This window comes from Portunus trituberculatus, chromosome 28 (genome assembly GCF_017591435.1).
Source record: "Portunus trituberculatus isolate SZX2019 chromosome 28, ASM1759143v1, whole genome shotgun sequence".
NCBI lineage: Eukaryota > Metazoa > Arthropoda > Malacostraca > Decapoda > Portunidae > Portunus > Portunus trituberculatus.
The window spans coordinates 7,258,117-7,280,349 of NC_059282.1; the positions used below are offsets into that span (position 1 = coordinate 7,258,117).

At 39.9% G+C, this 22,233-nt stretch overlaps 1 protein-coding gene across 10 annotated transcripts in view; it reads left to right on the forward strand.

Annotated features, from left to right (window-relative positions):
• LOC123510326 overlaps positions 1-22,233 on the forward strand; it is a 732,954-nt gene that overhangs the window by 167,376 nt on the left and 543,345 nt on the right. For all 10 annotated transcript variants that reach the window (XM_045265385.1, XM_045265388.1, XM_045265394.1 and 7 more), the window contains exon 3: positions 10,259-10,467. In XM_045265385.1, coding sequence (XP_045121320.1) covers positions 10,283-10,467 — 185 coding nt within the window. In that variant the 5' untranslated portion in view covers positions 10,259-10,282. The remainder of the gene's footprint in view (positions 1-10,258; positions 10,468-22,233) is intronic.

Sequence of the window (22,233 nt, forward strand, 5' to 3'; positions counted from 1 at the left end):
GAGGGAGGATAGTCGTTCTTGTCGTATTTCCGTTATTTTTGGTGTTTTTTGTCAGTTTTTGTATCTGATCTTCCATTTTTTATATCCGCTCTTAGTTCTCTACGTTTTCTTTCTCGTTCTCTTCCTCATACATTCCTTTTTTTCCTTCTCTTTGTTCCCAGCGTTCTCTAATCACCATCACTAACTTCTCTCCGACGTCACTTTTTTTACCCTTCAATCAAATACATACTTTAACCATTTTCCTGAATATTTCTCCTTTTTTTTACGTACCGTTACTTGGATAGTTATATTTTTTCCTTCCCTTGTGTGTTTAAATAGTTGATATATCTATTTTTTGGTGGACTAAGTTTTCCATGCATTTTTCGTCCCCGTGAGAAAGCAGTAAGTTTCCTCTCAGCGTCTCCGATACACGCAGACTTGTTAAGAGTTTTGTAGGAGTCTGTGAGCGCGGAGGACATCATATATTTGGTTTTAATAATGGAAAGGAGGGAAGGGTAGGCTGGAAGTCTGCGACGGTGGAAGGAGTGAGATTGGGTCATGACATTTCAAGAAGACGTGGAGTTTCATGCATGGAATACTCCACTCACCTCCCTGACCTCCACTTCATCCAGATCCGGTTGTCTTTCTTCCTCCCTGATTGTTGGAAGGGTTGTTATTTGCTTGAACGAAGGAATGTTATGAATATGTACGTGTATGAGTGAAGGAACGGCTGGTATTTGCGTGGATGAAGGCTTTTTGATGCTTGTATGAATGACGGAAAATTGTTATGTTCATGGCGCGAGGAATGCTCTCAGATTACAAAAAAAGATGGAAGGTTTGTTTCATTGAGATTTGTAGAAGTTACATAGTAGTGCTAAATCTTTTTTAACTCATTTAATTCTGAGTTACATTTCTAGCATTAATTGGGGTATGATCAGACGATTTTATTTACCTTAGGATGTTCTATGGAGGTTAGAAGCTTAATGGCCTAAGTCTTCACTATTTTAATTCCTGCAATAAGTTTCAAAAGCTGTATAAAATCACCAAATATTAAGCAGTATGAATATAGAAAGGCGTCATGTTACTGAAGGTTATGGAAAGATACTGTTCAGCAAGGCCATCTTCCACAAATTTAATTACAGAAGAAAGAAAACTATGGCTATATTCTTCTTATCAGGTCCATATTCTTTCTCACCAGTGCTTGACCTGGGAAAAAATGTGGACCCTCTTACGATGTGTTTGATTGAAAGAGGTGCTGGGTTTCAGAATCGTATTACACAGGAAGCTTAATTGATTGGAGTTTGTGTCTTAATAATGCTTCTTTCTTTATGAACTTGCAATATCTGAGCGTTTCCTTTTCACGTGTTTTTCTCTCCTTTTCGTGTATCTTTTTGTGAAATATTGGAACTCTTCCCTCACTTGTTTACGAAATATAACGCTTTCAACTTCGTTCTGCTCCATGAATTCACAATAACTTTGATTTTTTGTGTATATTTATCAAGTATTTTTATGTAGGTATTACTCTCATTCTTTTCAATAATATCCTTCACTTACCTGGAATCCGGAATTAAATAGAAACATATAATAAAACAAAGGGAAGAAAGCTGAAAACTGAACTCTGCACAACTAAGGCAATGAATGAACGTACCTAATGGGAAAGTAGGAAGACAACGCTCATAGAATATTACATCAGAATACTACATCAGCCTTACTAGCCTTACTAAATGACGAGGTAATTAAAGATACACACGACGTAAGCACTGAGGATGGAGATAAAGACGGACCTTGAAATTCCTGTATTCACAAACGCTTTGCTCTCACCACGATAGTATTCCAAGGCCACATAGTTGACTAGCATGGTTGTTAAGAGTGTTTCTCCTCTTTGTACGGTAAAAATCTTGTTAATCCCTGAATTTTACAGTAAAAATGCCATTATAAAAACTAGTGTAATTTAAAAACTTCTGAATTCATAACTTTCAGTCTCTCACCACAATTTTCAAACCCCAAAGAGATAACTAACTAGGTTCTTGGCAGTGATTTTCCTATAAATAACATAAAAATCCTGTTAATCTATCACTAGAACCTTAAAAAGAAAAACACCATTAAGAACCCCACGTAACTTCACCTAGACACTGGATATAGTGGAAATACTGGGCTGAAAGTAAAACATAGCAAGAAGACAAGGAAGGAAGTGAATATGGTGGCAATGCATTACAACACTTTAGCAAGGCAGACAGAATCCTCTCCCCAAACACCACACTTAGCGAGATTAACGTAATATCATGAGGGGGTCGTAAGTGGAGTTCAGGTGTGTGTGCCCCGGCGGAGAGGTTCAGATGCTGCTGGGGTGAGTCGCGTCTGTTACCTGAATGCATTGTTAATAGGGACGTGCACTATCTCCCGCGGCGATCTGGTTTGGCTTTCCACTGTTGCTTTCTCTTTAGACTCTTGGACATTTATCTCTCTCTCTCTCTCTCTCTCTCTCTCTCTCTCTCTCTCTCTCTCTCTCTCTCTCTCTCTCTTTCTTGTTTGTGTTTATGTTCTCGTTTTCTCCTTTCTTTGTTGTCTTTTCTTTTATCTTAAGTCATCTCTCTCTCTCTCTCTCTCTCTCTCTCTCTCTCTCTCTCTCTCTCTCTCTCTCTTTCTTGGTTTCTTTTTCTTTTCTTTTTGCCTTCTTTTCTTTTATTTACCTCTTTACCAGCACCCCTCTCTCTCTCTCTCTCTCTCTCTCTCTCTCTCTCTCTCTCTCTCTCTCTCTCTCTCTCTCTCTCTCTCTCTCTCTCTCTCTCTCTCTCGCGTGTGTATGGTGGAATGGATATTGGTGTTATTTGTTGTTGTTTTTGTTATTGTTATTGTTGTTGTTGCGTTCCGGTGGTGGCCGTGACCCGCCCCTGCAGCGCCTGATGTCACCCACCAAATCCCAGGCGGCCCGCGGCGTTATCAGGCAGTGTCAGGCGCTCACCACCACCACCACCACCGCCGCCGCCGCCACCGCCACCACCACGTTCATAGATCCAAATTCTGCTTATCTCATCCCAATTTCCTTTTCCTACTCTCCCGTTTTCTATCATTCATTCGTCATTCCTCCAAGTGTTATGATTTCTCCATTCTCATTTATTCCTTTTAGTATTTTTCGTTTAAGTGTTTCTTTATAGCAAAATCAGCGTCTTGCATTCCCTCTGTCATTCTCTCCATCCCTCCTTCTTTCCCTCCATCTTTCTTCCTGTCACCCGCTCTTCCTCCTCCTCCTCCTCCTCCTCTTCCTCCGCCTTCTGTCATCATCATCACATTCTCATCTCTTGTACACGGGCAGATGAAGCAACACGCACATAATTAGGCATAATATTTACTTTTTATTCTTGTGTGTGTGTGTGTGTGTGTGTGTGTGTGTGTGTGTGTGTGGTCTCAGGTTTTGGTGTGTGTCTTCTATACCTGCAGTTATTAGTGTTCATTCCAGAGGCGATGATGATTTTACTACCTGTTGCCAGTTTGCGCAGGTGAGAGAGAGAGAGAGAGAGAGAGAGAGAGAGAGAGAGAGAGAGAGAGAGAGAGTCATTCACCGCCAGCCAACTCACCACACTCCCAGACTACATCTCCCACACTCCTCTCCCCTTACCTCTCCCCTCTCCTCTCCCCTCTCCTCTCCTCTTACCTCTCCCCTTTCCTCTCCCCTCTCCCTCTCCTCTAGTCCTTCCCTCACACTTGGGAGTCAACTGCTATTGTCACCAGTTCAGTGGCTTCCGTGTTTAGCTGCTGAGTCTCTGGAGGAGAAGGAGGAGGAGGAGGAGGAAGAAGAAAAAGATAAGGAGGAGGAAGGAAAGTGAGTAGCAGCAGTAACAAGAAGACAAAAAGGAGGAATAAGAGTATTTGGACACGAGGGTAAAGTAATGTGCAGGTGTGTAACAGGAAGATTGAGAAGAGTATGGAGCGTGGGTAAAGGTAAGGTAAAGAGATAAAGGGAAGATGGGCGGGTGGGTGCAGAGATTGAGCCATGAAGAAAGGATGCATGATTTGTGGTTATGGTGATGGAAGCTCGGGAACTTTGGAGAGTGGGAAATATTAGCTAGAGTTTTACGAAGGAATAAAGGGAGTTTGGTTTATGGCAGGAATATGATAGGGCTTCAGGGGAATGGATGACAGTAAGTGAGATGGAAGAGCTAAGAAAGAGGTGGATGTGGAAGAGTTGATTGGGAAATAAGCCCTTGAGGAGATGGAGTTGAATAAAAGGCCGATCGAGGGAAGGGAGATGAGGAACAGTTAAAAAAGAAACATATAGGATTTGATAGAGAAAACAGAGACAGAAAATTACTTAGACGCATTGAGGAGAAAGTCATAACGAGGGAAAACATGGGTAAATAGGAGATAAACGAGGAAGTGTGTAGAAAAATTTGATGGCTTAAAAGACTTAAAACTTGACGGGTAAATTTGATAAGAAAATGAAGAAAACATGTCGAAATTTCAATGGTTAATGAAGATAAACAAATAGACACATGTAGAGAGGCTGGTGTGGGGGAGTCACTGCATTATGCATTTGCTGACCCTCCGCGTCACGGCCCACCTCCTGATGGTGCGCGCCCACCTGGCGAGGAGGGACGCCGCTGGGCCTCCACGCGTGTCACTAGTAATTACTGGCGAGAGAGAGAGAGAGAGAGAGAGAGAGAGAGAGAGAGAGAGAGAGAGAGAGAGAGAGAGAGAGCCTTCTTAGTTGAATAGCTAATTGATTGATAGCGTATATCTTACTCATCATTGCTTACGTGTTCTATATTTGTATTGTTTCTCTCTCTCTCTCTCTCTCTCTCTCTCTCTCTCTCTGCTCGGGTGACTGTCTGCCTCTATGTCTGGACGGCTGACTGACTGCCTCACTAACATCCGGGGAGGGATTGAGAGACAGCTGGCTTACTAACTGTGACAAACTACTTGCTGACAGATGAAGCTGCTCCCTCTCTCTTGGGTATTGCTGACTGGCTGCACTTGGCTGACGTAACAGTGTGGGCGTGTCCTGACTGGCTGTGACTTTGCTTGTTGGGTAGTGGCTGAGGTTGGCGGCTAAATGTGAGAGTGGCTGCCAGGGTAATGGTATAATGCTTCGTATGTAACGTGAAAATTAGGCAAATTAAGTCTTGATTTCATACCTTATACGTTGATCCATCCAATTAAGGGAAGGCTGGCCATTTGTGACTGCTTGGGAGTGAAGTGTAATTGTTCACCTGCCACGTGGTAATTGCAGGTAAAGAAGAAACCTGACGTTAATATTATAATTGAGAGAAGCGAGTCTTGTACGTGTCGTTTTTCATTTTAATGGTCGTGCTTGTGTTCGTGAAGGTCTAATTGGTGGCGGTTTATGATCAGGACACGAGGCGGCACGCTTTATTGAATCAAGGGAGTGGGGAGAGGGACGGGGTGAAGGGAGAGGGAGAGGCAGGCTTTTATGCTCCATGCTTAATGATGCAGGAGTGTATTGTGGCTCTACTACCTCGCCTCCTGCTTGTTTGGGGCCCCGTTTCTTCCTGTTTTGCTGTGCCTCTCATAATTCTCCCGTTGCAAAGGGTCGTGTGTTGTATGTGGTTTGATTTTTTCTTGCCTTTTTTTGTATTTTATCGTTTGTTATCTTATTGGTCTCCTTTGTGTTCTTTGGTATTGTTTTCTATTTGGTTCCCTTTCTTTTTATGTGATTTAATGTAATTTCCACCCCAAAAGTTTAAAGAATCAGTCAGTTTCTTAATCCTTTCGTATTCATTTTCCCTGCCTCATTTTTTTTTTATTTAATCGTTTTGTTATCTCATTAATCTCCTTTGTTTTATTTGCGTTTCTATTCAGTTCTCTTTGTTTGTATGGGATTTGATGTTTTTCGACGCTGCAAGCTGGAAGAATCAATCAGTTTCATAATTAGTTTTTTTATAATTTTTCTTTTTTGTTTTATCGTTTGTTATCTGATTGGTCTCCTTTGTGTTATTTACTGCGAGTTTCTATTTAGTTTTCTTTTTTTTTATGTGTGATTTGATGTCATATCCAAGCCAAAAGTTGAAAGAATTAGCCAGCTTCATAATTATTTCGTGGTGTTTTTTTTTTTTTTTCTTATTTTTCCTTCATTTAAACTTTTCAGTGAATTTCTTTGATCTCGTCTCAGTTTTTTTTTTCTATGCTTCTCTCTTCATTTATCATTTACACGTTCTCCTTCATTTGTCCTTTGTTCTCATTTCTTTTCCTACATACGCTTCCTAATTCTTCTCATTTCATGGCATTTTAATCTTTTTCATTTCTCTGACCAGCGTTTTCATAATTTTATCATCATTTTTCACCTCCTCCTCCTCCTCCTCCTCCTCCTCTTCCACGGTGCCAATTAAGCCTCTCCTCTTTTTGCTGGATTTTCTTGCCGCGCATTTAATAAAGCGCCGAAGAGGACCTTGAAGGATGACGTCTCTAGCAGCCTCAAGATTCTCCATGTCTCTTATTCTCCTCCTCTATCTCCTCCTCTTCCTCCTCCTGCTGCTGCTCCTCCTGCTCTTCGTGGAATGTGATTAATTAGAATCTCTTGGTTGCTTCTTATTCAGTTTTGGCTTTCACGGCTTAAATAATCTCGGTATTAATATTAGTATAGATATTAGATGCTCTTTTTTTCCCCGTGTTTCCTCTTCCTCATTAGTACGGACAGTTATTGGCTTTTTGCTTGCTTCTCGCTGTCTGTCTTTCTGTCTCTATATTCATTATCTATTTATTATTTTATTTTTATGATATCGTGTTTCTTTTGGCAATTTGATAATGCTCAGTGAAAAATCTGATTATTATTTATTTATTCATTAAGTTTAGACGTATTTTGTTTCTTGTTTTTTCTCTCATTATTTATTCTCTATCTGATTTATTTTGTTATTAATTCATTACTTGTGAGATCACTCATGTATATTTTCTTTAGAATTATGAAGAGCAAGTGATAAAAATCGATTCATATTTATTTATTTCTCAATTTTTCATGTTTTTCTTTACTTACCTTTGCTCGTGTCTTGCCTGCTAATTAGTCTTTTGCAACCTACTTCACCTGAGGGTTCTTGTGCTGCTGCTGAAATCTCACGAAATAATATCCGGTGTGGTGTGGCTTTTTAGTCCGTTTTCCTTGTATTTCCATGTGCTGTTTTCATTTCTATCCCCATTAATTTTTCTTTTCATATTCGTATATTTATTTTCGTTTTGTATTCATGAGTAGTTTTTATTTTCCTATTCTTTCCCACTCATATTTTTTCATATTATATTTCTGTTCATTTCTGGTCAATAATTACATTTTAGAATAATTGGCCAGTCGTCCCTTGCCAAGACATCTCCGTGATTGGTTGACAGGCTGATGCTTCCTTTGTACTGGCTGGCTTGGCAGGGACCGAGGTATGTGATTGGTTCAGCGGTGGCCAGCTCCTGTTTGGCCAAGGAGAGGATGGGTCATGAGAGAGAGAGAGAGAGAGAGAGAGAGAGAGAGAGAGAGAGAGAGAGAGAGAGAGAGAGAGAGAGAGAGAGAGAGAGAGAGAGAGAGAGAGAGAGAGAGACCGACACACAAACATACCGTCACACACACATATACACACACAATGACAGAGATACCGACAAACAGACCGAATGATAAACATAAATACCGGCAAATGGGCATACACACAGACAGACGGACAAAATTACCCCTTATTTACTCAACGTGCTCGCCACAAACTGAAACTCGGAGAAAAAATAAAAAAAAACAATGAAAAAGAAATCGAGAAAAAACAGAATTAAACTTTTTCTTACTTTTTTTTTTTCTCCTGATGGTGGCCGAGGGGAAGACGTGACGCGGGCTTGTGGGAAGGTGGACAGTGACATTATATTAGGCGATGACTGTACTGGACGCCACTTCCTCCCCTGTGGCTGACCAAGGAGGGCACATAACTCCAGTACAGCGACACATATTCATGTTAATTTTTCTTACAATTTGGTGATTTATACAAGTTCAGAAACGTACGTGGGGGTTAAAATAGTGAAGACTGACTATTAATCTGATCTCCATTAATACTTCCCTTTGTCTAAATCTTTTAATTTTTTAGGGAACTGGTAATCAAGTGTTATTTTTTTCATTTTTGGTTGCCCTATGTCAGCTTTCCTTCTTCCATAAAAAAAAAAATTAAAATAAAAATAGTATATAAAATCGTTTAATCTTACTCAGAACTTGTTAGAAAAATAGGTCTCAGTAATTAAGATGTTGATTTTCATTGGATAGCGAAGGATGGACCAGCGAGGGAGGATAGTGATGATAGAGAATACTTAGCTGAGAATTGACAAGGGTTAGAGTTGAATAGCTGGACATTTGGCAAGAGAAGACAATGATTACTTGGTTGATTCGGTGAAAGAAAGAATAATTCGGCTATTGCATGGTTTATTCGGAAAGAACTTTATGATTTGTTAGTTCATTTTAGAAACAACTCAGTGATTGGTCAATTTTGTTCTAGGAATGTCGCTGAGTGGACGGCAGTTACGAATTTAGAGTTATTGGTGCGTTTTTTTTTTTTTTTTGGCATGTGGTAGATTTTTTCTTTTACCCTTTCTTTTATTTTTCATGTCTTTTTTTCCTATTTATTACCAGGGGAGACGTTTTGTCACGCAGGAAAGCTTTTATGGGGAGTAATGCAGCGAGTGATGGCATCCGCTTCCTCTGATTGGTTAAGAGTTTTTTCCCGCCTTTTTTTCTGATTTGTTAGAGTTCCGAGTCCTTGGCGATGATTGGCTGGTGAATTATGACGTTCGTGGCGCTCATTGGCTCACGGGAAATGGTCAGGTCTCCTCTCATTGGCTGCCTATTTTGGTGTATTTGATGTTGGTACTTTCATTTACTTTAATTGCTATTTGGCCATTTGTCTCTGGTTATTTATAGCAGACATTTGACACGGTAATAGCCACAAATATTTCGAGTTTGATGTGTTATTTAAATTCATCAAGCCACTTTCATATCTCCATTTAGTATTCATTTGGTCCATCCACTCGTTCATATAGATTCAGTCCATTCATTCATCCACTCACTCATTTCAATGCATATTCATTCATTGAAGCCATTAGTGCATTGCTATCGTCCGCGTTTATTTGTCTATATATCATAATTTCTTTTATTGGTCTTTCATTTATTTTCTCTTTTAAACTGCATATTTCCTCTTTTATTATTTTTTTCCAATACAAGTTCTCTTTCTCTCGTCTTTCGTTTTCTTTACTGTATATATGAGTGATCCTTCCCTTGACGTTTCATTCATTTTTTTTCTCACTCTCCTCTTCATCACTCATCACTCTTTATATTTTTTCCTTCCTAACCCTCCTCTCACTTCCTTTTCTTTCCCTAACACCTCTTCTTCGCCTTCCTGTGTTGATTGAAGAGTGGTGATAGTGTCATTTCTGCCTTTACTTGTCTTTCACGTGTTCATTTCTTTCAATAATTTCCTGTACGTCACTCTCTTCTTCCTTTCCATACACTGCCCAAATGTCTCAGGTTACCATTGCAAGTGGAGTGACGAGTGTTGTCTCTTTCACTATTTTCTTTTGCAATTTAGTTTTGGTATAGCTGTTACATACGTTGCTTTTCCTCCCTGTTTTTCTTTTTCTTCCATCTGTTCCACCTCTTCTTCATTGATTTCTTTGCAAAACGTTGAATTTATGACTTTACATGCAGTGAAGATGCTGGTTTGCTTAATTTTTCGTTATATTCTCAATCATTACCTGTTTGTTTTATTATTGTTTTCATCCTAGTCTCTCTCTACTTTCTCTTCTACCTTCTTTTTCACTCTCCGTTCTTCCTCCATCTTCTTTACGTTCTCCTTTCATCTACCAAACATACGTCCAGTGGAGTTGTTGGTTTGCTTAATATTTTCATATATTTTCATTCATTACCTGTTCCTTGTAAGTCTTCTATCATCTTAATCTCTCTACGTATGTTATTCCTTCTCTTCTTCTTCTACATTATTTTTCCTTCTCCCTTTTTCATCCATGTCCTTTGCGTTTTCCTCATCTTCTCCCTAACATACATGGCCCCTTACACGTAGTTTCTCCCCATCTCCCCAAATCCCTCATCTTCTCTCCCTTACAAATCTTGCCCTCTCATTGTAGTCTCTCTACTCATGCCACTCCTTCTCTTTCTCTTCTACTTTCTTTATCCCTCTTCCTTCTTCTTCATGTCCTTTATGTTCTCCTCTCCTTTCCCAAACATACACGTAGTTTCTCCCCATTTCCTCCATCTTCTCTCCTTTACAAATCTCCCCCTAATGTGTTTTTTCCTTCCTTCCCCGCGCAGGGTGACGAGTGATGGTGGTTGCCAATGTTCCTGAACCCGTGGTATGGCGGCGGGGGGCAGCAGCAGGGTGTGGTGGGCACGAGTGGCCCGGGGGGAGTGGGTGAGCCCCTCCACCTTGTCCACCACCATTTCCTGGACCGTCTGCAGGCAAGACTTCGACTCGGCTGGACCGTTCACTCCACCCGCGAGGGACGGCTCTTCTATTGCAAGTGAGTACCTGAGTCTTTCCTCTTTTTCTCCTTCATTTTTCTCGGTTGCTGATTTTTTTACTGATTTATTGGAAGTCGATGCTCTGATACTTTTTATTTATGGATCTCTTTTGTATTTTGGGGATTTTACGACATGGGTTTGCTATTTTTTTCTGTTTTACTGTATAATTTTAGTTTCTTTTACCGTTTTTTTATGATTGGATTCTTTCATGTGTTCGAGGTATACTTGTTTCCTCAGGATATACCTATTTCCTGTTTTTTTTCCCATTTTTTATTTTCTTTTATCCAGTTTTACTGTGGTCCGTGTAGGTAGATGAATGGAATGTACTCAGTTGTCAATAGAGTTTCAATAGAACTTTACAGAATTAAATAAACTTACGAATTTAAGTGATAGATGGATATAGGTAGAGTGTATTCAGATTCTACTAGTTCCGTGTTAGCATTTTCCTCAATATTGCAAGGAAGCGAGTTCTTTTTTATCAGTTATTTTTTCTCTTAGAGTTTTCTGATCTTCCCCTTAAGGCTAGTGCATATACTCGTGTCCAACTCTACTTCAAATCTGTTTCTTTGGTCTTCTTTATATCCTGTTTCCTGGTCAGCTTTTGCAGGATCACAATCTTTCATGGCACAGTGGATAGAATGACAGTCTTGGGAAATTTTGAGTGTTAGACGCCAATGTTCGACCCCCACTTTAAATATTTTGCCTTTTTTTCCGACATCTTCCAAATAACAGTGCAATTCAACATCCACTCTTCTCTCTGATCAGTACCTTTCACCTTGCGCTATCTCTCTGCTTCCTCTGAATTACAGCGAATTTTTGGAGGCGTGTTATTAGTGGACAAAATCACATCCACTCCTAATGACACGGTTACATTTTTCCCCCTGTACCTCAAATTGTGTTTTCCCGAAGCTAACATTTTAGAACCTGCCATTTCCTGATTCTTTCGCTATCCTTGCTTTACTTCGATTTTTTTTTCATAGCTGGATTATGAAGTGGTTAGTTTTCTTCATTTTCTAATTATTTGACATGTGTTGGTATATATTGTGTGGTTATCATCATTCACGACTGTCTTATCTGTCTAATATTATAAAAAATGTGAATGCGGCTTTTTATCTCCTACTTAAACCGTGACTCATGGCTTTGAGAGAGAGAGAGAGAGAGAGAGAGAGAGAGAGAGAGAGAGAGAGAGAGAGAGAGAGAGAGAGAGAGAGAGAGAGAGAGAGAGATAAATCCCTTGTGGCACGTGATACTCGAGTCCAGCATCTCACTTTACCTGTTAAGAATGATGCCCTCTCCCTTCTCTTACCTCTGCCTCTTCCATTCTTACTTGCCGCGTGGCCTCTCATGTGTGTCGGGCAGGTGCTGAAGGGAATGAGTGTGTGTATGCAGGTGTGCTGAGTGTGTGGCGTTAACTGTGCTAACGTGTGTGTGTTTGGATACGTGTTAGTGCGTAGGTATGTGTGTATGTGTGTGTACTTTATTTCACAAGTGTCAGTCAGGTCACGAGTGTCTCCCTCCTCAGTAATTACTTAACGGAGGGCTAAACGAGGTGGTTGGGTCGTTATCCGCTGCGTGTCTCGGGAATGTTGACGAGGGAGAGGTAGAGTGAGTGAGGGAGAGTGGGAAAAAACTACAGAATAAGGACCAGGTCACTTTAGAGTCTGGGAGTGTGATTAAATGTTCACCTGCCTCTCCCTATCACTCTCCTTCTCCCTCTCCCTTCTTTTATGGATTATCTACTGGGTCCTATAACGTTTTAACTACGCCGCTCTTGGCCAATCAGAAAAGTCGACGCTGGAGTATATTCGGGTTGACGTTTTTCATTAAGCCAATAAGAGCTTCGCCTTTGGATTAGAGAAGGAAAGGAACCAGTTGTCTCGACTATAACACGAAACACAAATGGAAAATAGAAAAAAAAATCGATAGAGGAAAAAACAAAGTAGTGAATGAAATAGGTAAGACAGGCACACTAAAAGACAATATTTTACCCATTTTACTGAATACCAATCATAAAAAAAACACATTAATGAAAAAAATATCCACTTGAATCTTTTAAAAACCCACCAACATCGTATATAACCCCACATTACATAACCCAGGCCAGGTAGAGCAGGTTAATCAACGTTTCATCCTAAGACTCACCTGTAGAAAGATGAAAGATAAGTTACGTACCATACCACACCAGGGTCTAGTAATAATCAACCTGCTGGCAACCGTACCTGAGGACTCGAGGCGGGACAGGGACAGGTACGAGCGAGCAGGTGCAGGGCGAACCTTTGCTATCATTAAACATTTATCTGATGGGAGACGGCGGAGGGTAAACGTTGGATTAGAGAGGGGAAAGGAATGGAGATGAGAGGGGAAGAGAGAGGAAGGTGAAGGATGGTGGTGAAGAGAAACGATCCTTAAGGGAGACATAGGAAGGAATGGAGAGAGGGAAGACATGAAAGAAATGGTGATAATTTGAACTGAAAATAGATGAAATGGGGAAGGAAAAGAGATGAAGATATGAGGAATAAGAGAGAGAGAGAGAGAGAGAGAGAGAGAGAGAGAGAGAGAGAGAGAGAGAGAGAGAGAGAGAGAGAGAGAGAGAGAGAGAGAGAGAGAGAGAGAGAGAGGAGAAGAAATGAAGAAGGAAATGGAAAGGAGACCAATTGAAAGTAAGATTAGAGCAAAAAAAGATAGAAAAGATAAAAGTTAGTCTGAAAAGAAAGTAGAGATTATTATTCTTGATAGATGAAAGGAAGCTAAATGGTAAGGAAGGAATCAAAGAAAAGAAAGATAGCAGATATTAAGATAAAAATTTAGGAAAGACGAAGGAAAATAAAATCAAACAGAAATAGAGAGAGAAAAAAAGAAAGTGAAAGAATACAGAGAAGAAGGAAGAATATTGAGAAGAAATAAATGAATACAAAGAGAAAAAAGGAGTGAGAAAGATTAAATCGGTTTTAGGTTGACAGGAGCAGATAAATTTAGGACAGAAACATGAGAAGTATTAAAAGAGAGAGGAGTACTGGGGAGGAGGGATGAGGTGGAGATGGGGAGACTAAAAGGATAGAAAGGATAGGAAGAGGAAGAGGAGGAGGCACAAAGGGGATTATCCTAGAGAGGTTAAAGGAAAGATGAATATTAGAAACATCTTTTTATATCGGTATGTTACGATGTTGCTTTCTCTGATGCCTCTTTGCGATGGAGGAGAAGGAGAAGCTTGAAGAGAAAATATGATGATTCGTTTCCTGTTTCTCTTAATCTTGTAATCTCTTCCTGCATGTTTTCCTCCCAGTCTTCATGTTTCCTTCAGTGTGTGTTTTGCATGCGAAAGTGTTTTCTTTTATCACTGTTTGATATTTTGCTTCGTTTATCCCTCCACGATCCATCACCATTTTATTCACATTTTTCCTTTACACATATTTCGCTCGTTTTTCTCGTGTATCGCTTCGGATTTTCCTTTTATTTATATTTTTTGGTGTAAGTCTCCCTGTTTCTGGCTCTCACTGCTTTCCAATTTGCCTTTCCATTGCGATATCTTTCCCCCACTATGATTTTTCCCTCGATTCTTGCAGTAGTTCTTTCCTTCTTATATTTCTTCTTTCCCTTCCTCTCACTGTTATCATTTTTCCTCCTTTCTGTTCTCCTCTCTCTCGCAGTTTCGTGTTTCTCTTTTTGCCATTCATTTGTATTCATCTGTGTCATTTTTACTGCTTCCTTTATCGTTTTCTTTCCTCTTTCGTCTTCTTATCACCCACCTACGCTGTCTTCCTTTCCTTATTACCCGATTCTTCCTCCTCCCATTATCCTCTTTCAACTTTCTAATCTTCCTTGTCTCTTTTTTCTCTTTTGTCCAATCGCTATCATTTCCACTTTTCCTCCCCGTTTCTTTATCTCCTGCCTGCACGGTCACTAAGTCTCTCTCTCTCTCTCTCTCTCTCTCTCTCTCTCTCTCTCTCTCTCTCTCTCTCTCTCTCTCTCTCTCTCTCTCTCTCTCTCTCTGTCTTGTCTGTCTTGTGTTTCTCTTTGTCTATCTGTGATTTTTAAGTCTGTCTGTCTGTCTGCCTCTCTCTCTCTCTCTCTCTCTCTCTCTCTCTCTCTCTCTCTCTCTCTCTCTCTCTCTGGGTAAAGGAGAGAGGAGAAAAGTTTCCCAGTATAAGTCTTAGATATTGAATTTTCTGTAGCAACGGATGAATGGTTGAAAAGACCTTATAGAAAACGCTACTCCTGTCTACAACTTTTCAAAAAATAAGAAAAAAAAATGAAAAACACGGTTGACAAAGAAAACTGGAAATGTCCTTGTAAAGAAGACGAAAAATAAAATGCTTTCGAATAACAAGTTTTGCTGGAATATCGATATAATGATTCTTACTAATTATGAATGGGTGAGGGAAAGTGAATAAAGGAGGAGGAGGAGGAGGAGGAGGAGGACGAAGAGGATGAGGAGGACAGGAGGAAAATTAATAACTAGATCGTACAGGACGGAATGTAATAACTTCTGCAATGAAAGAGGAGGAAAATCAGGAACAGGAGGGGAAACTATGAATATTTGGTGTAATTAATTTTGTCTTTAATATGTGGAAGCCTTATTATAGATAATTGCCCAATATCAACATTTTCAAGTAGCTTACCTGGCCTGTCACGCAGAGAGAGAGAGAGAGAGAGAGAGAGAGAGAGAGAGAGAGAGAGAGAGAGAGAGAGAGAGACTGACTGGCTGTGGAATTCAATATAGAGGCGTCTTTATTGGTCTCAGTAACCAGTAATCGAAGAAACAAATAAATCTCATAGTTTGTCTCTTGTCCCTAGAACAAGTGATTGGTAGAGGAGGTGGGGGGAAGAGAGATTGGGGGAGGGAAAGATGGAGGGAGAGAGAGGAGAAGATAGAGAAGAGATTGGGGGAGGGAAAGATGGAGGGAGAGAGAGGGAGAAGATAGAGAAGAAAAAAAGGAAAGATAAGTCAGGAGAAGAGTTCTCAGAAATACGTGGTAGGAATGTGAAAATGAAGAGTGTGTGAGAGATAGACAAGAGAAAATGGAAGGATATGAGGGAGGGATAAGAGCTAGAGAGATACGATTCCAGAGAGAGAGAGAGAGAGAGAGAGAGAGAGAGAGAGAGAGAGATCTTCCTCCTCTTTGACAATGGTGACAGCGAGAGATTCAATTTATGAGACGATATTGCCAGGGATTCGTCTAATTTGCCAGCCTTATCTGGGGTCTCGCGGCCTGCTGTGGGAGAGAGAGGAGGCGAGGAAGGAGAGGAAGAAGGAAGACTGTGTGTGTATGTCGGAATGTGTGTGTGTGTGTGTGTGTGTGTGTGTGTGTGTGTGTGTGTGTGTGTGTGTGTGGGCAGGAGGGCAGGTTCGCTTTGTGATGTTTGTCTTGCGTTTTCAGTTAGGATTAAGGAAGCAGGGAGGAAGGAGTGACGTGTGCTGGTGCTTCTTGAAGAGACCAGGAAGAGGAGAAAGTCTTGTCTGTTGTTTTGAGAGGATTGGAGGAAAATGGAAGAAAGTTATGTTTTGTACTGATTAGAAACGTGTGTGTGTGTGTACTTGTGTGTGTGTGTGTGTGTGTGTGTGTGTGTGTGTGTGTGTGTGTGTGTGTGTGTGTGTGTGTGTGTGTGTGTTATTTGATATATTTTCGTGTATGTGTTTTACTTTATTGATGATTTTTTTTTTTTTTTTTGTGTGTGTGTGTGTGTCTCGTTTTCTAATCAAAAATATTTCTCTTACATGTTCTTTTTTTTTAATCAGTGAATTTTTATGTCCTACTTTATTTCTATGCATATATTTTGGTTTGGTTCAGGATAACCACGTAACATGTTTGTGTGAATATATCCTCCAATATATTACTCTTAAAATACTCCCTCAGTTTTCATCACAACCTCATATTTTCTTATTTTACAATGATTTTTCTTTTAACACGGCGAATAATTTGATTTTCACCATTAATTCTTTCCTTAACCTCTTCAGTACCTTGACGCGTTTCTATGTTCATTCTGCTTATTATCTGGTAATTTTATACAGATTCAGAAAATTAGGTTGGGATTGAAATAGTGAAGACTGTGGCCATTAATATTCTGACCTCTATAGACCCTTCCTGGTGTCAATGAGATATTTTAATCATACCCAAAGCTCAAGTTAGAAATGTCCTCCAGTACTGAAGAGGTGAAGTATAACGTATTAACATGTATGAACGAAAGTATCATCATATCTTTTTAGAATATCCAGTTTTCATTTCCATCTCGCAACTTCAATCTCGTAATTGTTTTTCCTCTTAACACGGAGATTAGTTTTCCGGAATCCCACGCCGTTAATCAGCGTGACTACTGCGCAAGATTGGCTCGCTTCCTACGATATTTTTTTCGAGTGACGTCCTCTAATGTCTCTTTTTTCAGCCATTAGGAGAAGTATTACATGTCCGCCTCACCCAATTTTTCCATTGATCCATTTCTTTCTGTGTTTAATGGCGGAGAAGGAAAAGATGGTAAGATTTAAGTAGAGAATAAAATGTTATATGGATGAGTAGGGACATGATGAAGGGATGAACGAAGGGGAGGAAGATAAAGAAAGTGATGGAGCATGTTATGGGGAATAATGACAGAAGGAGATGAAGGATAGGGATGGGAAATATGTCTGGATGGAGTTAGAGTATGGAGGTAAGTATAGAGGAAAAATAGTGACTAGCACAGAGACAGAATAAAATTGAAAATGTGATGGAATGAAGGAAAAGGAAGAACGAAAAGATCTGAGATGCAAGATAGAATAGAAGAACAATTAATCAATGCAATCAAGGGAAAGAAGAATAATTAGCAAAGGTTTAATATAGAAAAAGACAGAAGAAAAAAAAACACTAGCCATAGATAGAAACAAAAATAAAAAAATAGTGAGATATATAAAAAAAAAAAAATCACCTCTTTTACTCTAGATTATAAAGTTGAAATTCCAGACCCACACAAACCACAGAAATAACTACTAATACTTGTCCATCCCTTCCCATGTAAGGGTTTTGAGGCGATGAGGCGGGAAGGGCGTGTGGTGGTGAGCCGCTCAATACTTCTTCAGGAGGGCAAGATTAATGCCATAAATCTGTCGTGGTAAGATTGAGGAATTAACTCTTGCTGTGGCGATAGATGACGCTCGTGAATTTTGTCGCCTTAGGGAGTCCTCTTCAGCCCGATACTGGAAGATGAGGAGTAGGAAAAGGAGAAGGAGGAGGAAGAAGAAGGATAAAATAAATGAATATTCGATACTAGAGCACGGAAGAGGATTATTAATAGTATCATCATAAGTAGTTGTACTAGCATTAATTATAGCAGTAGTGACATTGCCAGGAAAATTAAATATAAGTAAGAAAAGTTTATGTCAGGAAAGGGTTTGTTTGAATGCAGGTGAACAGTGAAAGGCACTCAAATACAAAAGAATACAATGGAAAGCCAAATAGCAACAGACCTTTTCGTCCATACAAGGCTGTTTGGTAACTTCTTCTAACTAGCTAGAGGGAAGAGAGACAGGAAATGAGTGACAGTTGAGAGGAGGAAACGAAATGTAAAGGTGAGCAAAGTGTGAAAGAACTGGTAGAGGTGTGTGAGTCAGAATGGAGAGGGGAAGGAAGGAAGGGAGAAAAAAAAGGAAGAAATGAAGGAAGAAAAAAAGTGTAGGGGATAAAGGAAGAAGAGGAAGAGATGGTGTAGATGTGCCTAAGGTATGTGAAGATGGTAAAAGGAAGGATGGAGAGAAAGAAGGAGGAAAATGAGAAAGAACAGGGAAGATGAGCAGTGAGGAGGAATGTTTGTGTGAAGCACGTAAGGAAGGGAATGAAATACTTCCTCCTTCCTTCCTTCCTTCCTTCTTTTTTCTTTCGCCCTTCTTTCCTTCGTTCTTTCATTTATTCATTATTAACTCCGTTTCCTCCTTGCGTGCAGCCTGACTTCAACACACACACACACACACACACACACACACACACACACACACACACACACACACACACACACACACACACACACACAGGAAGGAAAAACAGTATCATGCACAGTCTTAACCTCTATTAAATCGTGGTGTGTGGTTTGTCTGTGAGAAAAAAATCTGAAGAGTGGAGGAAGAGGCGGAGAAGGAGGAGGAGGAGGAAGAGGAAAGGAAGAGGAAGAAGAAGAAGAAACAGAGGAAGAAGAAAAAGAAAAAAAGTTTAAAATGAAGAAATAAATGAAAAAGGGGAGAAAAGATTAGAGATTACGGGTTGTGCAGAAAGAGAGAGAGAGAGAGAGAGAGAGAGAGAGAGAGAGAGAGAGAGAATCAGGTAAAGTTCCGTGGCTGCATTTACCTGGATTATTGTCATGACCTGCGCTGAGCCACAAGGCATCCGGTGAGCTCTCTAATTAAAGAAATTGCGAACTGGCTTGCTTCCCATCCCCTGTTCTCTCTCTCTCTCTCTCTCTCTCTCTCTCTCTCTCTCTCTCTCTGTCTCACGATTTCCCTCATTTTAAGAAATCCTTGACTATATTCTCATCTTGTTCTTTTCAATCTTGTTTATTTTCTCTTCTCATTCCTTATTTTGTCTCCATTAGATTTTTCCTCGTCATTTTCTTCTCCCTTCTTCTTTTAGTCTTCTTTTTGTGTCTCCTCGAGTTGAGTTCACCCCTGAAGTATAGAGTTACAAATTTAGTGCAAATATACGTTGAGTCTTTGGTTTACTGCTCGTTTGAATGGCCAGATGGGTTTACATGACGCTATTTGAGGTGTTGCTCTCTTGGGTGCTGCGCAGTGGTGTTTTGCAGTGTTGTGTGCGTGGTTGTGCGTGTCTTTCATGGCTTAAGGGTGGTGGTGATTGCAAGAGTAGTAATGCTTGCTTTGTTAATGGAGACGTTTCAGTTTTCTTTAAGGGAACCAGCACTTCAAGAGGCCTTTTTTTTTAATGTTTTGTTGCCCTTGACTGGCTTCCCTCCTGCATAAAAAAAGAAATGTCTGTAATGACGGTGCGTTGGCGGTGGTTGCATATGATCAAGTTGTAATTTACTCTTGCATCATTTTTAGCTCGTCAGCATCTGGTCATGGTTGCGGGAAGTGAAGAAAAAATAATTTTGCATGGTGCTTTACCAAAAAAAAGTTTGTCATTTTATTTCGAACTTTATATTTTATATTGATATGTATATATTTTAGGATGTAAAAAAAAAAAATGTAAAATAAGAAACGTCCCTTCATTATCTTCTCTCTACTAAGATTATTTTCATTCATTTGCTGACATATATTACAGCTTTATTCGAGGAATGCTGGGAAATATTACTAAACAAATATTGAATTACGTGTACCTGTCAAGGAGTGTGTCTAGCTCTTTGACTGGTGAAGTGGTTTTTATTATAGTAATCATGGGAAGTATTACGAAACAAATTGCATGTACTTGTCTGGAAGTTTGGGTAAGGTAACAAAAATGAAGAATAATGTTTGTTCAATATGCTGCTCCCAGCACATTAACCTCTTGACAAATTATGTAACTTTTAGAATCTGAGAAACATTCTTAAAAAAAACTTAACTTCATGTTCTTGTCAGAAGTTTTAGGTAAGGGTGAGAAAAATGAAAGGAAATATCTGTTCAGTGTTCTGCTCAACACCGACAGCTAATTCCTTGGTTATGTGATTGTTTTATGAGAGGAATCCTTGGAAGCTGTACTAAACAGATATTAATGTCATGTACTTGTTATGGAGTGTTGCTAACGCTGCGAAAGACAGATAAAACTGCCTGTTCATGGTTCTGCACTCCGAAGAGGTTAATTTTCTGACTAGTTATGTATAATTCTACGAAAGAAACACAGGGATATTTTACAAGACAAATGTCAAAACTGGATGCACAAAAAAAAAAAAAAAACATTAAATAATTCCTTTGCCTGTTCCCTTTGAAAATCACAAACAAAATTTACTCAGGACCATTTAAACCAACTGAAAACAAACCACACCAACCAAACTAAAAAATCTACAAAGCCAGCACATGTATATAAGACTTAATTACTTCCGGAAGACACTGACATTATGAAGAATTGAGTAATAACCACTAATACAACTTTACCTAGCATTACTGGAGCACTAATACAAGTAGCACAGTGCAAGAATAATTCCTCCATGTATTTCCCGGTGCAGAGTTAGTGGCAGGTGTTGAAGACAGCGCGAGGATAACAAATGTGCTTGAGGTAAAACGTTAATGTTGTTTGTGATGAACTGTCTATTCCGAGAGCATGTTGAACTGGAGGAAGGAAGCAAGAAGGGAAGGAAGGAAGGAAGGAGTGCAGATGATAATGATGAGGAGGAAGGAAGTGTTAGTAGGAGGAGGAAAAGGAGGAAGATAATTATAAAGCAGACAACCATGAATATTTTTGTTAAATATTCACTGTTTATGATAGAGAGAAAGAGAGAAAGAGAGAGAGAGAGAGAGAGAGAGAGAGAGAGAGAGAGAGAGAGAGAGAGAGAGAGAGAGAGAGAGAGAGAGAGAGAGAGAGAGAGAGAGAGAGAGAGAGAGAGAGAGAGAGAGAGAAGAAAAAGAACATCCAGGCAAACAGAAACAGACAGACAGATAGAGAGATAGAGAAAGAAAGAAACAAACAATCTAAAAACTCAATTCACCCTCTCCCACCCCTTCTCCTATCCTCTCCCTACCATCCCTTTGCTCTCTCAACCATAAACACGGGGAGGAACGTAAGACATTTTTATACAGGAAACCAAAAATGCGTTTGTTATTCGCAAGCAAGGTAGTGGAGGGTGGGCACTCATGGTATTGCTCCTGGAACTTGGCAAAACTCGAGTGTGGGAGGTTGGAAGGGTCTGGAAAGGTCTGATAGGGGTTTAGGAAGGGCTGGAAAGGGTTGAAAGGGGGTGGAGAGGCATTATTGATGTGTTTGGCTGTGAGGGGGAGCTGGTTAAGGGTCTGGAGTGCAGGGGTGAGGGAGTGAGTGGATGGGAGTGGGTGTTTGTATATGTTGAGTGTGTGTGTGTGTGGGGGGTGTTATGGGAGTGGAGGGATAATGGTGTGTGAGGAGGGTGGAGGGGAGTGAAGGAGGCGCGTGCTCCCTCCTGAATCACCCCTCCCTCTTCTCTACTCCTTGATTAATTTGGGATCTGTGCCTGAGAGAGAGAGAGAGAGAGAGAGAGAGAGAGAGAGAGAGAGAGAGAGAGAGAGAGATTAGGTTTCATGCATTCACCTCACCACTCTTACGAAAGCTACAATTTTCCTTCCCATGCGTTGTCATTTGCACTTCTCTCCTGCATCATTCACTTGAGCCTCGCATTACCAGTCGTCAGTGGTGTATTGTGTCATTCACCCTCCCTGTTACTGCTCACTCAATTCTTTGTTATTGTGAATCTTTCTATGTTTTCCTCCTTGCATTTTCATTCTTTCTCGATATGTACGTCATTTATTAGTCTTCTTTGTTTACGTTTTTATTCCATGGCTTATTTGTTATGTATTTTTATTTTTCTATTTTCTCTCTTCTTTCTATATATTATTCCACTTTTTTTCTTTTCTTTCTTTTCTTTCCATTCTCTCTCTCAATACTCAATTTACAAGTTTCTTTCCTGTTGCATATTTAGTTTTTCATTTCCATCTCTCGTTCCTTCTTTCCTTATTCAATTTCCAAGTTGTTTTCCTTATTACAAATTCACTTCTTTTCTATCTCAACTTCTTCCTCGTCCTATCCTTCCTTCCTATCTATCCTCTTCTAGTCCTCTTCCAGTCTCACTTCTCCTTCCTCTCCTTTCCTTTCCCTCTCTTCCCAAACCCCGGTTCTCATGGCGTCGTT